Genomic DNA, 19,316 nt, shown 5'->3' with positions numbered 1-19,316 from the left:
GTATATACATGTCAGTTTTCTTGCATGCTCAGTTGTGTGTGCGTGTGTGTATGTGTGTTGTATGCATGTATGTACATACACATATGCTTACCTCTTTTACCAAGGGACAAGTTCAGATAAAATATGTATTTCACCATCTCGAGAAAGGAGGGGTTGAATCCCTTGTTGCTACAGAAGAACCACTCTATTTTATTTGGTGCTTATTCCAGAACAGTGAAGACGGGCTGAGCACTGCTACCAGAAATTTAGAAGAAATTACAGTGAAGTACATGGAAGAAATGAAAGAAGTAAGAGCTAATAACATAAAGTTCTAAGATACCTGTGGTTTTATTCATTGTCCTTCATTAAATTGACATGTTAAAAACCAACATTTGAATATTACTGTGTAGTTTGCAAAGCACTTGCACGTACATTTTTTTCCCTAAAATGTTCCAACAGTCTGTATTCATTTCTAGTAGAGTACATGTATGGGATGTTACCCAGAGATGACTGATTGGACATCCAAATAGGTCTGCTCAAGGTGGCTTTCATTATCTTTGTAAATTCATCCATGTTTCAATAACCAGCCCTTTAGCTGACTCTCTTGCTTGTAGCTTGTAGGCTTAGAAACCTGATTAGTCAGTGGATCTGTTTCTCAAAGGTGACCTTATATTAACTACACTCACAGAGAAGTTTGTAGAAAAATAGATACCAGCTTACTAGTTGACAAAAAGAAATGTAATTGCCACAAGAACCAGACATGCATGTCCTGTGGCTGATGGATTCTTTCTCTACAGGTACACTGCATTACAGATGTTTACTTGCTGAACAAATGATTCTAATTTTTATAGCAGTGGCTAAGATAGCCTGATTTCCACAATAGAGCTCTCTATACCTGCCTTTATTTCTGGACCTGTTGTAGACTAGAACCAAGCAGGGTACCTAGCCCTTAAGAGGAGTTGATAATGGCATCTTTTGACTTTCTTATCACTCTTTTGATGTTTCCAATACTGATCAACCTACTTTTCAACATATTTTTTCTCTAAATGAGTAAAGAAATTCTCTCAGGTTGATTGGAAATCATTCTACTGTGTTTCAACATCTCAGCTAAGATAGGCAACTCACTGATTTTTAAATTTAATTCTTAGAGGAATTTTTGATTTGATTTCCAAACTCTTAAAGAAGAATGCAGCTTCTTTAGAACAAAAGCAGGACAGCATAATAGACCATGAACTTTAACATTAGGCACATGGGGGTGAAAAATTGCCTTTAGTACTGTCTTTCTGTGTAACCTGGGGGAAGTTAGTTAACATCTTTGAACTTGAAATTTCTCATCTGTAAGATGGGGATGATAATAGCTTCTTCAAAGAGATGTGTGGGGTTTACACAGGTTAAGGTCCATAAAACATTTCACACACATGTACTTGACACCTAGCAAGTATTCAATAAATTATAGTTGTTATTATTAGAAATAGGTGTTATTGTTCCTGCCGTTTTGAAGAGAAAGAAATTGAAGATTAGCAGGAAGTTACAAAGTTGGGTGGCAGTGCTGAGTTATGTCTGCTGTAACATATGTCTGCTGTACCATTCAGCTCTTTGTTCGTTTTATGAGGAGTTGTGCAATAGGTCTCAACACAATTCAGCAAAAGGCAGTTACTTTGGTAGTCTACTTCTAAGCAATTTGGCACAGTAGGTAAGAGCTTAGCCTCTGGGTTTGGCCCTGCTGAGTGTGAAGTCTAGGCCTCCCCTTATTTCCTGCATGACAGTGCAAATCCCTTGGCCCCTAACGGGCTGCTTTTTCCCCTATAAAGTGGGAGGCTAATAGTCTCAGAGGATTGTGGGGAAAATGAAGTATTTGATGTCCTTAATATAGTGCCGGGAGCATTGAGCTAGCTTTTAATCTATTATTATGCACCATATAAAAGTACCTTTTATGAAGCTGCCATATTAACCAAAAGCTATTTTTAAAAAATACTCAGTATTTTAATACAATCTTCTGTTAACATTTCAGACATTTTAATCATCATTGTTAGTACAGGAGTATAAACAATTACTGTGGAGATTTTTCTCTGTTCATGGGTATCATGCTATATTTCCTAAATCATAGATAAGGAGACTTGATTTGAAACCTGTTAAGTTAATGGAAAAAAGAAATTAGAGATTGTGACTGTCCCAGAAATTTGTGGTGATGTGTCATCATATCTGTGCGAAACAGTGTCTGATAACACGAAGCAGCTGGAAGGAAGTTTAGGGAGGGAGACCCACACTTAAGGAAAGCTAGGTTTTCTGTTTATTTCTTAGATTATAGACACGATAGTATGGTGATCTCTCAATGACTCTTTCACTTCATAGATTTGATATGGATTACTATATGAACCATGGACTAAGAGTAAGAAAATGTATTATTTTCTTTTTAGGTAGAAAACTATGCAAACCATGTCCATAACTTAACAGAGGAAAAAGAAGCATTTTCTCATGGTTGTGAAAAGGAAAACAAACAGCATAGACATGTGGTTAAAGAGCTCCTACCCAAACAGGGTAATTTTTCCTTTTGTAACAATGTGAAGTTTATTTTTTTTCCTACTTCTAAAAATAATATGTGACAATTACAGAAATCTGGGAAATGTGTAAAAGTAGAAAGAAGGGGGAAAATATAATCCTCCACTCCAAGAAAAGTACTTATAATGTTTTGAGTGTATTTTCTGTCTAGTCTTTAAATTATCTATTCTGAAAGAGTCAGGAATGTGTGTGAGAGAATACAGGATGGTTATTTCCTTCAGTGTCTATTCTAGCACTTACCACACTGTGTCGTAGTGACCTGTGTCAGCTCCTTTGGGGCAGAAATCGTGCCCTGGTCTTAGTGGTTTCTGTGTTTCCCACAGCACCTGCCTTGTAAAGTACCTAGCATATTAAGGATTCAGGAAATATTTATTAAGTACTACAAAGCTACAAGGGAAGACATGGATAGGACCCCTTTAGAATATTCTATTTTGTTTAACCTCACAAATTAGATAATATTATTATTACATAGGGACAGTGATTACTTATATTTACCACACATTTATTATTTTCTTTGCTCAGCATTTTCCCTGGCACCTCAGATATTCCATTTGGAATCGTTTTTTGTTTTGTTTTGTTTTATTTTTCATTTTAGAGCTTCTCACTTCAATTCTGGAGTGAGGGGCAGGAGAGGTGAAGGGTTGGTTTACAGGCTGGAGTTCTGTCAACCAAGTATAATGGAAGGAAAGAGGGGCAAGGGAGTTGTGAATGTTTTCAAGGGGGGTGATTGTAATGATGAATTGCTTAGATGAATCTAAGCTAGGTAAGAAAGTAAATGAGAACGGGAGTGGGATAAAGAACATTGAAAAGTGTTTAAAGTTAATGGATTATAGTTGCCAGTATGGTCAAAAATTTGTTGACATTTATGGGCACCTGGGTGGCTCAGTTGTTAAGCATCTGCCTTTGCCTCAGGTCATGATCCCAGGGTCCTGGGATCGAGCCCCACATCAGGCTCCCTGCTCAGCGGGAAGCCTGCTTCTCCCTCTCCCACTCCCCCTGCTTGTGTTCCCTCTCTCGCTGTGTCTCTCTCTGTCAAATAAATAAATAAAATCTTAAAAAACAATTTGTTGACATCTAGCTACTAGAAGAAGTACATAGGAAAGGGTGATTGGAGAATGGGATGCTTGAAGTTGAGACTAGGGAGTTGCTGCTAACAAGGTCTAGAGAATTACTGTGGAGTAGGGGCTGAGATGGGGTGGAGGACTCAATCTTTGGAAGTTAGTCGGTGAAGAGACTGAGAAGCCAGGGCACTAGAATAATCTACCTGAGTATTGAAATCATGAAGAATTTTGGCAGGGCTAGTTAAGTAATCTTACACAAATTAGTTGGCTTGTTGGTGCCTGCATCCTTGTCTCATAAATGGGATAATCATGTTTCCTACCTCAGTGGATTGTTGCAAGGATTAGATGACATAAATTTATCTTAAGTGCTTAATACAATACCTACCACATAGTAAGCACTCAATAAAACAACAACAAATTTTAAAATTCTGCAACAGTAAGAATATCTACTGCTTTTGAGAACATTTTCCAACTACTTTTTTTGTTATTTTTTCTGAAAGTTTGCAAACACCCTGGAGGGATGGGGAGAAGAGTGCTAGTAGCAGTGTAGCTGATTTTTTAAAAATTAACTTGCTGTTTCATTAAAAACACATTTAACATCTTATAACAGCAATTATTTGCCGGCATTTCTTTTAATAGTTTTGTTTCTGTTATTTCTTCCTAACAGAAGTGCAAATAAAAGAGATTGAAGAAATGTTGTATCAAGAGGGCTTATCTGAAATAGCTCTGAGCAGCCCCAGTGAACAGATTACATACTTACTGGTAGAAAGAAGTACACTCTTGAGGAAACTGGAAACTGGGGGCTCCAAGCCAGAATCACAAAGATGTATGACCAGTAACCTACAGAAAGGACTTGCCCAAGTATTCTGAAATTAAGTAGGTAATTGAATAAGAGGCAGATCAGTTTTTTTTGTTGTTGTTATTTCTTTAATAATTCATTCATTAAATTATTAGGAAGCCAGTTTTAATAATGCTTAAGTATATAGGTGTTCTTTTTTAAAGATTTATTTATTTGAGAGAGAGTACATGTCCAAGTGAGTGGGGGGAAGGGCAGAGGGTGAGGGAGAGAGAGAATCCTGAAGGAGACACCCTGCTTGGTGGGGAGCCAGATGTGGGGCTCAATCTAAGGACCCTAAGATCCCGACCTGAACCAAAACCAAGAGCTTGCCACTCAACCGACTTTGCCAAGGCACCCCAAGTATATAGGTTCTATATTTGGATGGACTTCTCTGCCACTTGTTCTCAGAATGAACTTGAGCAAGTTAGTTAACTTTTGTGAGCCTTGATTTTCTCATCTATAAAATCTGGGATCGGCTCAGCTACTCCACAAGGTTATCATGAAAATGAAATAACATATATAAGGCTCCAGAATAGTACCTCACACATTAATTAGCATTATTGTGAGGCTTTTTTTCTCCACAGAAATCTGTAATAAAAGGTGAAAGATTTATGCCATCTGAAGAGAAACCAGAGTATTAATTAGCATTATTGTTATTGTTTATTGAGGATTTCCCATGTGCCAGGCTCTGTGCCAGTGGATATAGAAACAAAGTCAAGTTAGACATGATTTGGACTTGCAAGGAACTTATAAGCTAATGGAGGAAAGAAAAAAGCCAGTGATTATAGTTCAGTGTGTAAAATCCCATGATAAGGGAAGGCATAGAAGGTTCGAGAAATTCAGAGAAGGGCTTCACATCTGAGTCAGACGTGATGGGTCGGGGGACTGAAAAGCCTTCCAGAGGAGATACTGAGTAGTAGTTTGAAAGCTGAATTTGTGTTAGCTAGATGAAGAAGCTGGGAAAGTCATTTCTGCAGAGGAAACAGTGTATATTACAGACTGGCTTGTGTGAGTGAATGCTGAGAAATGTGGCTGGAGATATTTTCAGGAACCACATCATGGTGAGATTCATATACTAAGCTAAAGTTTGGACTCAGCACCCATCAGTGTTCCTGAACCATACTAGAGGCATAAAAACAATTTTTAAAAAGATTTTGTTTTTCAGGGGCGCCTGGGTGGCTCAGTCATTAAGCGTCTGCCTTCAGCTCAGGTCCTGATCCCAGGGTCCCGGCATCGAGCCCCGTATCGGGCTCCCTGCTCGGTGGGAAGCCTGCTTCTCCCTCTCCCACTCTCCCTGCTTGTGGTCCCTCTCTCTCTGTGTCTCTCTCTGTCAAATAAATAAATAAAATCTTTAAAAAAATAAAAAAATAAAAAGATTTTATTTTTCAGTAATCTCTAAACCCAGCACGGAGCTTGAACCCACAACCCCAAGATCAAGGGTTGCAGGCTATACCCACTGAGGCAGCCAGGCACCCCAAGGCATAAAAACATTTGATGGACTTTGTTATAGAAGGTCTGGAGAGTCACTAAATAATTTTAAGAGGAAAGAGTAACATTCTGATTCATGTTATTACAAAATCTGGGATTTTGATTTTTGGTTGTAATGAATTAGTTGAAGAGGAATTTACTATCTTAAAATATTGATGTGATCTGTGATCATGGAATATCCATGTATTTTTTAATGTATATAAGTAAAGTTTTATGATTTTCTCCATAAAATCTTACACTCTTGTTGTTACATTTATTCCTAGGTACTTCATATTTTTGGATGCTATTAATAGCAAATGCTATCTTTTTTAAAAGAATTTAATTTTCTAACTATCTGTCACTGGTATTTAAAAATATAATTATTTTATACACTGACCGACACCTAACATTGTTGCTAAAATTTCTTATTCATTTTACTTATTTATTTATAAAGTACTTTTTGCTCTTTGTTTTTATTTACTTATTTATTTATTATTTTTATTATTTTTTAAAGATTTTATTTATTTGACACAGAAAGAGACAGCGAGAGAGGGAACACAAGCAGGGGGAGTGGGAGAGGGAGAAGCAGGCCTCCCGCGGAGCAGGGAGCCCGATGCCAGGCTGGATCCCAGGACCCTGGGATCATGACCCGAGCTGAAGGCAGATGCTTAACGACTGAGCCACCCAGGCGCCCCTATTTATTTATTTTTTTAAGTAGGCTCCACACTGAATGTGGGGGTTGAACTCACAACCCTGAGGTCAAGAGGCATGTGCTCCACTGACTGAGCCAACAGGGCGCCCCTCCTATTCATTTTAATAATTTTTTTGAAGATTTAAAATATTTTCTACCTGTATAATCACATTATCTGAGAATAATGATACTTTTGTTTCTTCCTTTTCAGTCCTTATTCCTTTCAATTCTTTTTCCTGCCTTATACTGGCTAGGCTCTTTACTATTATCTTGAAATTAGTATTATTAGTAGTATTATCTAGTATCATCATCTTGTTATTAATATCGGAGAAAGCATTCAGTGAATCACTATTACGTATGATGTTTGCTGAAGCTTTTATTTCAGATGGTAATCTTTATTTATTATTTATTATTTACACTCTTATTCCTAATTTGCTAAGAGTTTTTATTAGGAACCAGTGGTGAATACTAGAAAATGTTTTTTTGTAGCCATTGATGATGAAATAATTTAGAACTTGAATCTGTTAATGGGAGAATTTCATTGATTTATTTTTCTAATGTTAAATCTATCTTGCATTGCTGGGATAAATCCAACTTATTCATGATATGTTGTCCTTTCTAGATATTATTAGATTAGATTTCATAAAATTTTGTTTAGGATTTTTTATCTATGTTTATGAGTAAGAAGATTGCCCTGTGATTTTTCTTTCTCTTGTTATCTTTATTGGGTTTTAATCTCAAGGTTTGGCTAGCCAGTGTTAGCCAATTGTTTTTCATTATTGCCTCTATAGTAAGACTTTTTAGATAATTTTCCTAATCACTCTCCTGTGAAATTTTAACACTAGAGTTCTACATAGTGTAGGCATATCATGCTTTGTACATAAAAAGAGTAAGATTTTTTTGCTCCCATAGGAACCAATTTTCACTCCCTTTGGGGTGATACTGTCTCATTGAAAATGCATGGCCTAACTTGATGAAATGGACTGTGCTCCTTTTTTTTGTTTTTTTGCTTTTTAAAAAAATTTAAATGACATTTTTATTTATAAAGACTGACTGATGTAAGTTTCACTTATCTTATTATTTATTCAGGAGAAACTTGAACAAATCCACCAGCCTCTGCAAAGAGAACATGAGAAATATCAGGAACCTGTGAAGCAATCTGAAAAAAATCTGAGTGAGGTAAAAAAAAAAAGAATCCTTCACTTAATAATAGCAGCTAATTACACATTAGCTTTTAGCAAGTATTTTTTTTGAATATATTAAAATATAGATTGATGCTGTGAAGATTATAAAATTGTGCATAGAAGTATTATAAATACATCACAAAGATTTGGGAAGAAAAAAATTAATAGCTGATTTTTATTGAATGCATCAAAATTTAAACAATCAATGTGTGTTATAACCTTTGAAAAATCATTTTGGGATAATCCTTCCCAAATATGTTTGGAGCCCTTTTTTGGAGGTAGTCCTTTAATATATATAGCACATTATTTTAAGTATAATCAATTCTTTCATGGAATTAAATTTTTTGATCTGGGGAAATGTTATTAAGTGCTAAATCCAGGAAATAAAGTATATGCTAGGAATTTAACCGCAGGAAGTAACCCAAGATAAATGTATATGGATGAAACTGTTTATCATAGCATTATTTTAAATAGCAAAAATTAGAAACTACCAAATGTTTAAATGATTATATAAATCATGTTACACTCACTATGGAACACTATATAGCCTTTAAAAAAATTATCATTACAAAATCTGTACAGTTTTTTGGGGAAGTGTTTCTCATATAATGTTAAATGAAAAAGACAGAAATGTACATAGATTGGGATTATGACTATGTAAAAATGTATATAAATAAAAAATACTGCAAGGATATATACCAATATACTAGAAGTGGTTTTGTTATGTGGATGGTATTTTGGTTGTCTTCTTATCTTTTAGAAATATTTGTATGAGCAGGGAGTCTGCTTCTCCCTCTGACCCTCCCCTCTCTCATGCTCTCTCTCTCATTCTCTCTCTCTCAAATAAATAAATAAAATCTTTAAAAAAATAATAGAATTCTTAAAAAAAAGTAAGAAATATTTGTATGATGATTATATAAATTAATACATATTTTGGGGATCAAAAGCAAGGTATAATGGAGACTAAATTTCTTAGCTTTTAAAATGTTTTGAAAATAATTGCAGAAAAGGATCTGTAAACATGATTTGAGTGTGTGCATATCTTGACATTAAATGAAATACTCTGTGTGAAAGCATTTTATAAACTGTATTTAATGGACCATATACATGAGGAGTTTTTTTCTCTTTTTTGTCAGATGATACTCATTTTTATGATAAAATTTCTATTTTTTATAATCGTATAACCATAAACTCTTAGATATATTAGGTTGAACTATATGAAGTTGTATGTTCATAGGTAAAAAAATCAAGTATCACCAATTTTATATGGTTTCATTTAATAAAAGAAATACATACAAATGAAATATTGTTTGCTGCTTTTCTTTGTTAGCTTTCAAATGCTTGTAGGAAATAGTGCAGTGTTATAAGAGTACATTTAATTTTTGTTTTATTACTAATAATAGTTTTATTTCAGTCCCGTAATGAAGACCTGGAAAAAGATAAAACTTCACAAAACTGCCTGGAGAGAAATGCAGAACAAGCGGTGGAGAGGTTAAGGATGGCCCAGGAAGAGATCCGAATGCTCACTGATGAGCTACAAGGGAGGGAGAAAGAACAGAGTAAATTAGGTAAGCTGTGGTTGCAGAGGAATGTTTCTGATGATGCTTTAAATGTAATTGATCTTTTCTCAGGGTAGAACATGAGTACATTGAGAAAAAAAAATCTAAAACACATAGAAGTTTGATAAACAGCTTCTTTTTGTACACTGTCCAGAAATTTTTACCGAAGTATAAGCATAACATACCTACCCAAACACACACAACTCCTAAGTGTACATCATGGGGTGCAAGAAGCTCCCAGCATTCCATTGCCCCCTTTGTTTCTTCTCTCTAGGTCTACACCCTCTCTCCCACCCAGATGTAACCACTATCCTGACTTTTAACACTATTTCTGAGTTTTGACAGCAGGCAATATGCATTCTTGAATTTAGTTTGTTTCTCTTGTTCAATCTTATATTCGTGAGATTCACTCATGTTGCTGCATGTGGCAGCACTTTTTTCACTTGTGCTGGTTGTATAATAGTCCACTGAATAAACATACTAGCCATTCTACTGTTGATGGACATTTATGTTGCTTCCAACTGTGCTCTATTATGAATAGTGCTGCTAGGAATATTCGTGGACTTACCAACACATTTCTAATTGTGATATACCTAATTATTGGATCAAAGGGTTATGTGCATATTCTACTTTGGTAGATAACTGTTATACTGTCTTCCAAGTAGTTGTATTAATTTAAGCCCTCCTCAGTTGTATATGAGATTTTGGTTGCTCCCAATTCTTTGTCAGTATTTGGTATTGTCAGTCTTACTAACTTTGCCTTTTCTTTTTTTTTTTTTAAAGATTTTATTTATTTATTTGAGAGAGAGAGAATGAGAGATAGAGAGCACGAGACGGAAGAGGGTCAGAGGGAGAAGCAGACTCCCTGCTGAGCAGGGAGCCCGATGTGGGACTCAATCCCGGGACTCCAGGATCATGACCTGAGCCGAAGGCAGTCACTTAACCAACTGAGCCACCCAGGCGCCCTAATTCTGCCTTTTCTGGTAAGTGTGTCATGGTATTTAGTTACGGCTTTAATTTGCATTTCCCTGATGGCTGATGAAGTTGAAAACCCTGTCATAATTTGTTGTTACTGTTGTTGTTGCTCATTGGATATACTATTTTGTGAAGTACCTGCTTAAGTCGTGTGTATATTTTTCTATTGGGTTATATCTTTGATTAATTTGTAAAAATTATGTACTTCTGGGGCACCTGGCTGGCTCAGTCCATAGAGCATGTGACTCTTGAATTCGGGATCATGAGTTGAACCCCACATTGGCATAGGTGTTACTTAGTGAAGAAAAATTTTTTAATTCTTTATATATTATGGATATGAGCCTTCTATTGGTTATAAATGTTATATTGGGGTTTTTTGCCATATAGAAATGCTAATATTTATCAATTTGGGTTTAACAGAGTTATTCTGTATGGCTTCTGGGTTTTCATGTGTAAAAAGCCTTTTCTCTTTTTTTTTTTCCCATTAATGGACATGTTTGTAATGTATTTATTTCTGTGATTTTTTTGTGGTTAAAAACACATGAGATCTATACACTTAATAAATTTTACATGTACAGTACAGTATGTTAACTATAAGCATAAGGTTGTACAGAAGATCTCTAGAACCCTTCATCATTCATGACTGAAATATCCATTTTCTATATTGTTCTTTTGCCCATTTTTTGTTGGGTTGTTTTCTTATTATTGAGTTTTAAGAGGCTTTTTTGGAGGGGGTAAAGGTTTAGCAGATGCATTTTTTGCAAAATTTTTCTCCCAGGCTGTGGTTTCTTTGCCTTTTCCTTTTTTTGATGGTGTCTTTCACAGAGCATAAGTTTTTAATTTTAATGAAGTCCCATTTATCAAGTATTTCTTTCACAGATTGTGATGTTAATGCCATATCTTTTTTTAAATTTTATTTTGTTATGTTAATTACCATACAATACATCATTAGTTTTTGATGTAGTGTTCCATGATTCATTGTTTGCATATTAACACCCAGTGCTCCATGCAGTACGTTGCCCTCTTTAATACTCATCACCGGGCTAACCCATCCCCCCACCCCCTCCCCTCTAGAACCCTCAGTTTGTTTCTCAGAGTCCATAGTCTCTCATGGTTCATCCCCCCTCCGATTTTCCCCTCTTCATTTTTCTCTTCCTACTTTCTTCTTTTTTTTTTTAACATATAATATGTTATTTGTTTCAGAGGTACAGGTCTGTGATTCATCAGTCTTACACAATTCACAGCACTCACCGTAGCACATACCCTCCCCAATGTCTATCACCCAGCCACCCCATCCCTCCCACCCGCCCCCACTCCAGCAACCCTCAGTTTGTTTCCTGAGATTAAGAATTCCTCATATCAGTAAGATCATATGATACATGTACTTCTCTGATTGACTTATTTCGCTTAGCATAATACCCTCTAGTTCTATCCATGTCGTTGGCAAATGGCAAGATTTCGTGTGTGTGTTTTTTGATGGCTGCATAATATTCCATGGTATATATATATACACCACATCTTCTTTATCCATTCATCTGTTGATGGACATCTTGGCTCTTTCATGGTTTGGCTATTGTGGACATTGCTGCTATAAACGTCGGGGTGCATGTACCCCTTCGGATCACTACATTTGTATCGCTGGGGAAAATACCCAATAGTGTGATTGCTGGGTCATACGGTAGCTCTATTTTCAACTTTTTGAGGCACCTCCATACTGTTTTCCAGAGTGATTGCACCAGCTTGCATTCCCACCAACAGTGTAGGAGGGTTCCCCTTTCTCCGTATCCTTGCCAACATCTGTCATTTCCTGACTTGTTAATTTTAGCCATTCTGACTGGTGTGAGGTGGTATCTCATTGAGGCTTTGATTTGGATTTCCCAGAGCCAAGCGATGTTCAGCACTTTTTCGTGTGTCTGTTGGCCATTTGGATGTCTTCTTTGGAAAAGTGTCTGTTCATGTCTTCTGCCCATTTCTTGATTGGATTATTTGTTCTTTGGGTGTTGAGTTTGATAAGTTCTTCATCGATTTTGGATACTAGCCCTTTATCTGATGTGTCATTTGCAAATATTTTCTCCCATTCTGTCGGTTGTCTTTTGATTTTGTTGACTGTTTCCTTTGCTGTGCAAAAGCTTTTTATCTTGATGAAGTCCCAATAGTTCATTTTTGCCCTTGCTTCCCTTGCCTTTGGCGATGTTTCTAGGAAGAAGTTGCTGCGGCTGAGGTTGAAGAGGTTGCTGCCTGTGCTCTCCTTTAGGATTTTGATGGACTCCTGTCTCATGTTTAGGTCTTTCATCCATTTTGAGTCTATTTTTGTGTCTGGTATAAGGAAATGGTCCAGTTTCATTCTTTTGCATGTGGCTGTCCAATTTTTCCAACACCATTTGTTGAAGAGACTGTCTTTTTTCCATTGGACATTCTTTCCTGCTTTGTTGAAGATTAGTTGACCATAGAGTTGAGGGTCCATTTCTGGGCTCTCTATTCTGTTCCACTGATCTATTTGTCTGTTTTTGTGCCAGTACTGTACTGTCTTGATGATTACAGCTTTGTAATAGAGCTTGAAGACCAGAATTGTGATGCCATCAGCTTTGCTTTTCTTTTTCAACATTCCTCTGGTTATTCGAGGTCTTTTCTGGTTCCATACAAATTTTAGGATTATTTGTTCCATTTCTTTGAAGAAAGTGGATGGTATTTTGATAAGGATTGCATTAAATGTGTAGATTGCTCTAGGTAGCATTGACATTTTCACAATATTTGTTCTTCCAATCCATGAGCATGGGACGTTTTTCCATTTCTTTGTGTCTTCCTCAATTTCTTTCGTGAGTATTTTATAGTTTTCTGAGTACAGATTCTTTGTCTCTTTGGTTAGATTTATTCCTAGGTATTTTATGGTTTTGGGTGCAATTGTAAATGGGATTGACTCCTTAATTTCTCTTTCTTCTGTCTTGTTGTTGGTGTATAGAAATGCAACTGATTTCTGTGCATTGATTTTATATCCTGCCACTTTACTGAATTCCTGTATGAGTTCTAGCAGTTTTGGGGTGGAGTCTTTTGGGTTTTCCACATAAAGTATCATATCATCTGCAAAGAATGAGAGTTTGACTTTACCAATTCAGATGCCTTTTATTTCTTTTTGTTGTCTGATTGCTTTGGTTAGGCCTTCTAGTACTATGCTGAATAGCAGTGGTGATGGTGGACATCCATGCCATGTTCCTGACCTTAGGGGGAAAGCTCTCAGTTTTTCCCCATTGAGAATGATATTTGCTGTGGGTTTTTCATAGATGGCTTTTATGATATTGAGGTATGTACCCTCTATCCCTATACTCTGAAGAGTTTTAATCAAGAAAGGATGCTGTACTTTGTCAAATGCTTTTTCTGCATTGGTTCATGTGGTTCTTGTTCTTTCTTTTGTTAATGTATTGTATCACATTGATTGATTTGCAGATGTTGAACCAACCTTGCAGCCCAGGAATAAATCCCACTTCGTTGTGGTGAATAATCCTTTCAATGTGCTGTTGGATCCTATTGGCTAGTATTTTGGTGAGAATTTTGGCATCCATGTTCATCAGGGATATTGGTCTGTAATTCTCCTTTTTGATGGGGTCTCTGTTTGGTTTTGGGATCAAGGTAATGCTGGTCTCAGAAAATGAGTTTGGAAGTTTTCCTTCCATTTCTATTTTTTGGAACAGTTTCAGAAGAATAGGTATTAATTCTTCTTTAAATGTTTGGTAGAATTCCCCTGGGAAGGCATCTGGCCCTGGACTCTTGTTTGTTGGGAGATTTTTTGATTAATGCTTCAATTTCCTTAGTGGTTATGGGTCTGTTCAGGTTTTCTATTTCCTCCTGGTTCAGTTTTGGTAGCTTATACATCTCTAGGAATGCATCCATTTCTTCCAGATTATCTAATTTGCTGGCATATAGTTGCTCATAATATGTTCTTATAATTGTTTGTATTTCTTTGATGTTGGTTGTGATCTCTCCTCTTTCATTCATGATTTTGTTGATTTGGGTCATTTCTCTTTTCTTTTTGATAAGTCTGGCCAGGGGTTTATCAATCTTGTTAATTCTTTCAAAGAACCACCTCCATTTCATTGATCTCTTCTACTGTTCTTTTGGTTTCTATTTCATTGATTTCTGCTCTGATCTTTACTATTTCTCTTCTCCTGCTGGGTTTAGGCTTTATTTGCTGTTCTTTCTCCAGCTCCTTTAGGTGTATGGTTAGGTTATGTATTTGAGAACTTTCTTTTTTTTTGAGAAAGGCTTGTATTGCTATATACTTTCCTCTTAGGACCGCCTTTGCTGCATCCCAAAGATTTTGAATAGTTGTGTTTTCATTTTCATTTGTTTCCATGAATATTTTTAATTCTTCTTTAATTTCCTGGTTGACCCATTCATTCTTTAGTAGGATGCTCTTTAGCCTCCATGTATTTGAGTTCTTTCCGACTTTCCTCTTGTGATTGATTTCTAGTTTCAAAGCATTGTGGTCCAAGAATATGCAGGGAATGGTCCCAGTCTTTTGGTACCAGCTGAGACCTGATTTGTGACCTAGGATGTGATCTATTCTGGAGAATGTTCCATGGGTACTAGAGAAGAATGTATATTCTGTTGCTTTGAGATGGAATGTTCTGAATATATCTATGAAGTCCATCTGGTCCAGTGTGTCATTTAAAGTCTTTTTTTCCTTGTTGATCTTTTGCTTAGATGATCTGTCCATTTCAGTGAGGGGGTCTTAAAGTCCCCTACACTTACTGTGTTGTTGTCAGTGTGTTTCTTTGATTTTGTTATTAATTGGCTTATATAATTGGCTGCTCCCATGTTAGGGGCATAGATATTTACAATTGTTAGATCCTCTTGTTGGATAGACCTTTTAAGTATGATATAATGCCCTTCCTCATCTCTTATTATAGTCTTTGGTTTAAAATCTAATTTGTCTGATATAAGGATTGCCACCCCAGCTTTTTTTTGATGTCCATTAGCATGGTAAATGGTTTTCCACCCCCTCACTTTCCATCTGGAGGTATCTTTGGGTCTAAAATGAGTCTCTTGTAGACAGCATATCGATGGGTCTTTTTTTTTTTTTAATCAGTCTGATACCCTGTGTCTTTTGATTGGGGCATTTAGCCCATTTACATTCAGGGTAACTATTGAAAGATATGAATTTAGTGCCATTCTATTGCCTGTAAGGTGACTGTTATTGCGTATTTTCTCTGTCCCTTTCTGGTCTATGTTACTTTTAGGCTCTCTCCTTACTTAGAAACCCCCTCTCAATATTTCTTGTAGGGCTGGTTTGGTGTTGAAAATTCTTTTAGTTTTTGTTTGTCCCAGAAGCTTTTTATTTCTCCTTCTATTTTCAATGACAGCCTAGCTGGATATAGTATTCTTGGCTGCATATTTTTCTCGTTTAGTGCTCTGAATATATCATGCCAGTCCTTTCTAGCCTGCCAGGTCTCTGTGGATAGGTCTGCTGCCAATCTAATGTTTCTATCATTGTAGGTTACAGACCTCTTGTCCCGAGCTGCTTTCAGGATTTTCTCTTTGTCTCTGAGACTTGTGAGTTTTACTATTAGATGTCGGGGTTTTCACCTATTTTTATTGATTTTGAGGTGGGTTCTCTGTGCCTCCTAGATTTTGATGCCTGTTTCCTTCCCCAAAGTAGGGAAATTCTCTGTTATAATTTGGTCCAATATACCTTCTACCCCTCTCTCTCTCTCTTCTTCTTCTAGGATCCCAATTATTCTAATATTGTTTCGTCTTGTGATATCACTTATCTCTCGAATTCTGCCCTTGTGATCCAGTAGTTGTTTATCTCTCTTTTTCTCAGCTTCTTTATTCTCCATTGTTTGGTCTTCTATATCACTAATTCTCTCTTCTGCCTCATTTATCCGAGCAGTTAGAACCTCCAGTTTTGATTGCACCTCATTAACAGCCTTTTTGATTTCAACTTGGTTAGATTTTAGCTCTTTTATTTCTCCAGAAAGGGTTTCTTTATTATCTTCCATGCGTTTTTCAAGCCTAGCTAGTATCTTTATAATCGTCATTCTGAACTCTAGTTCTGACATCTTAATAATGTCCATATGGATTAGGTCCCTGGCAGTTGGTACTGCCTCTTGTTCTGTTTTTTGAGGTGAGTTTTTCCATCTTGTTATTTTGTCCAGAGGAGAATAGATGAGTGAGAGAACAAAATGCTAACAGGGCAACAATGACCCCGGAAAAATATACACTAAGCAAATCAGAAGATACCTGAAACCACGGGAAAAGAAAGGGAAAGAAAGAAAAAAGAAAAAAAAAAGAATATGATCAAATATGATCAGGCTGGTGAGCAGATCAGTGCCACACACTAGATTTTGGGCATATTTTGGTCTGTTAGAAGAAACTGCCTCCCAAAATTTTAAAGAAAGACAAACTTATATATGTACATAAATAAGGGTAAATATGATGAAAGGATGGAATATGACTGTAAAGATGAAAATTATAAGATTTTATAAAAGGAATTGATAAGATAAGAAGTTGGTTGAAAAAGAAAGAAGAGAAATTTAAAAAAACAAAAACAAAAAAAAAAGAGAGAATGTGATCAGGCAGGAGACTAGAACAAAGCCATACACTATAGATTTAGGGTATATTTTGGTCTCTTAGAAGAAACTGTCTCCCAAAATTTTAAAGAGAGAACAACTTATATATATACCAAAAATAAGGTTAACTACAATGAAGGGATAGAATTTGACTCTAAAAATGAAAAATAAAAAAGATATTGTAAAAAGGGATTGATAAGATGTTGGTTGAAAAGGGAAAAAGAAAAATTCAAAAATAAATAGAAAAAGAAAAAAAAGAAAATTTAAAAAATGAACTTTGAAAGACTAAAGAATCATGGGAAAAAAGCCATGAATTCTATGTGCTGTATTCCCCTATTGCTGGAGTTCTGCCATTCTCATTGATCGGTAAACTTGGTCTTGGCTGGCTGCTCTTGCTTCTAGGGCAGGGGCCTGTCACAGTGGTTCTGAAATGTCTTTGCTGGAGGCGGAATTGCCCCATCCTTGCCGGGTCTGGGCTAAGTAATCTGCTCGGGTTTGCTCTTGGGAGCTTTTGTTCCCTGCAAGCTTTCCATACGGCTTTGGAGGACAAGAGTGAAAATGCCGGCCTCCCAATCTCCGCCCTGGAGGAGCTGAAAACTCGGGGCGCCACTCTTCAGTGCGCCCCCAGAGAAAAGCAGTCAAACACTCCCAACTCCCCGGTCTCTGCCCACACTCCGTGCTCACCCAGCCTGTGACCAAGCATTTCTATCTCTGGCACATGACCCCGTTTGGAGTCTCCAAACCCAGCCGATTCCTGCAGTGCGCTCCCGGGCTGCTCCTCCCGGGGGGGGGGAGGGGAGTCTCCCTGGATCTGCCACTTGTTGGGTCCCTGCTGGAAGAGAAGTGGCCAGACTGTGCCCCGGATCACGGTTTATGGCAACCCCGAGCTGAGAGCCCACTCCTCAGCTCTGTCTCTGCAGCCAGCTTCCCTGCTCCCATACCTGGGAGCTCTGCCACACTCAGGCACCCCCTGATTTCTGTGACCCCGAGGGTCCTGAGACCACACTGTCAGGTTCCAACCCCCCCAACCCCCACTTGCCACTGGAGCAACATCCCTCAGTGGAATAGACTTCTAAAATTTCCGATTTTGTGCTCCATGGCTCTATCACTTGCCAGTAGCGGCTGACGGAGGTTCCCTCCCTCCGCTGTCTATCTTCCCAAATATTGCCTTGGATTCACTTCTCTGCACGTCCTACCTTCCAGAAAGTGGTCACTTTTCTGTTCAGAGAGTTGTTGCTATTCTCTTCTTCGATCTCCTGTTGAGTTCGTAGGTGTTCAAAATGGTTTGATCCCTATCCAGCTGAATTCCTGAGACCAGACGAAATCCAGGTCTCCTACTCCTCCGCCATCTTGCTCCTCCTATAAAAGCCTTTTCTATATCACTACAAGGTTTTTTAAAGTGTTCATCCCTATAGTGTTTTATTGTGCTTTTATGGTTTAATTGTTTATATTTAAATCTTCCCTTTATCAACAATTTATTTTAGCATAAAGTTTAAACTTTAAAAATTATCCCCTTTCTATATTTATAATTTACAATGATTAAGAAATTAGGCCAATTTTCAAATGCAGTATATAGGTTACTTTAGGATCATATCTTTAAAGTGTTAAATGTTAAAACAGTAAAGATTCTGCCAAATTGATATGGATTTAAAAACAAAGAATATCAGGAGGGTTGAAATTTTGTTAAGAATGTGTTTTAAGGGCACCTGGGTGGCTCCGTTGGTTGAGCGTCTGCCTTCGGCTCAGGTCATGATCCCAGGGTCCTGGGATCAAGTCCCGCATCGGGCTCCTTATTCAGTAGGGAGCCTGCTTCTCTCTCTCCCTCTGCCTGCTCCCCCTGCTTGTGCTCTCTCTCTCTCTCTGTGTCAAATAAATAAATAAAATATTTTTTAAAAAAAGAATGTGTTTTCAACAGTGAACACAAATGAAATTTTTGGAATATGGAATTGTTCTATATCCTGATAGGGTTGGTGGGTACACCATTATATTTGTCACAATTCACTGAACTGTACACCTAAAAGGGTGAATTTTACTGTATGCAAGCTATACACCCAATTTTTTTTAATTTTTTATTGTTATGTTAATCACCATACATTACATCATTAGTTTTTGATGTAGTGTTCCATGATTCATTGTTTGTGCATAACACCCAGTGCTTCACGCAGAATGTGCCCTCTTTAATACCCATCACCAGGCTAACCCATCCCCCTACCCTCCTCCCCTCTAGAACCCTCAGTTTGTTTTTCAGAGTCCATCGTCTCTCATGGTTCGTCTCCCCCTCTGACTTACTCCCCTTCATTCTTCCCCTCCTGCTATCTTCTTCTTTTTCTTTTTTCTTAACATATGTTGCATTATTTGTTTCAGAAGGACAGATCTGTGATTCAACAGTCTTGCACAATTCACAACGCTCACCATAGCACATACCCTACCCACTGTC

The 19,316-nt window shown here is 37.2% G+C and overlaps 1 protein-coding gene across 1 annotated transcript in view; it reads left to right on the top strand.

The window, feature by feature from the left end:
- The window catches only part of CCDC30 (coiled-coil domain containing 30), an 85,942-nt gene that overhangs the window by 8,454 nt on the left and 58,172 nt on the right, over nt 1-19,316 (top strand). The window contains exons 2-6 of the mRNA XM_025856365.2: nt 210-287; nt 2,397-2,517; nt 4,267-4,460; nt 7,685-7,774; nt 9,194-9,347. Of these exons, the coding sequence (XP_025712150.2) occupies nt 210-287; nt 2,397-2,517; nt 4,267-4,460; nt 7,685-7,774; nt 9,194-9,347 (637 nt within the window). The remainder of the gene's footprint in view (nt 1-209; nt 288-2,396; nt 2,518-4,266; nt 4,461-7,684; nt 7,775-9,193; nt 9,348-19,316) is intronic.

Source organism: Callorhinus ursinus, unplaced genomic scaffold (assembly GCF_003265705.2).
Source record: "Callorhinus ursinus isolate GAN/ISIS: 27379988/994484 unplaced genomic scaffold, GSC_fseal_2.0 scaffold18, whole genome shotgun sequence".
Taxonomy (NCBI): domain Eukaryota; kingdom Metazoa; phylum Chordata; class Mammalia; order Carnivora; family Otariidae; genus Callorhinus; species Callorhinus ursinus.
The sequence above is the reverse complement of the archived record's forward strand: the minus strand, read 5'-3'. Positions and strand labels throughout refer to the sequence as shown.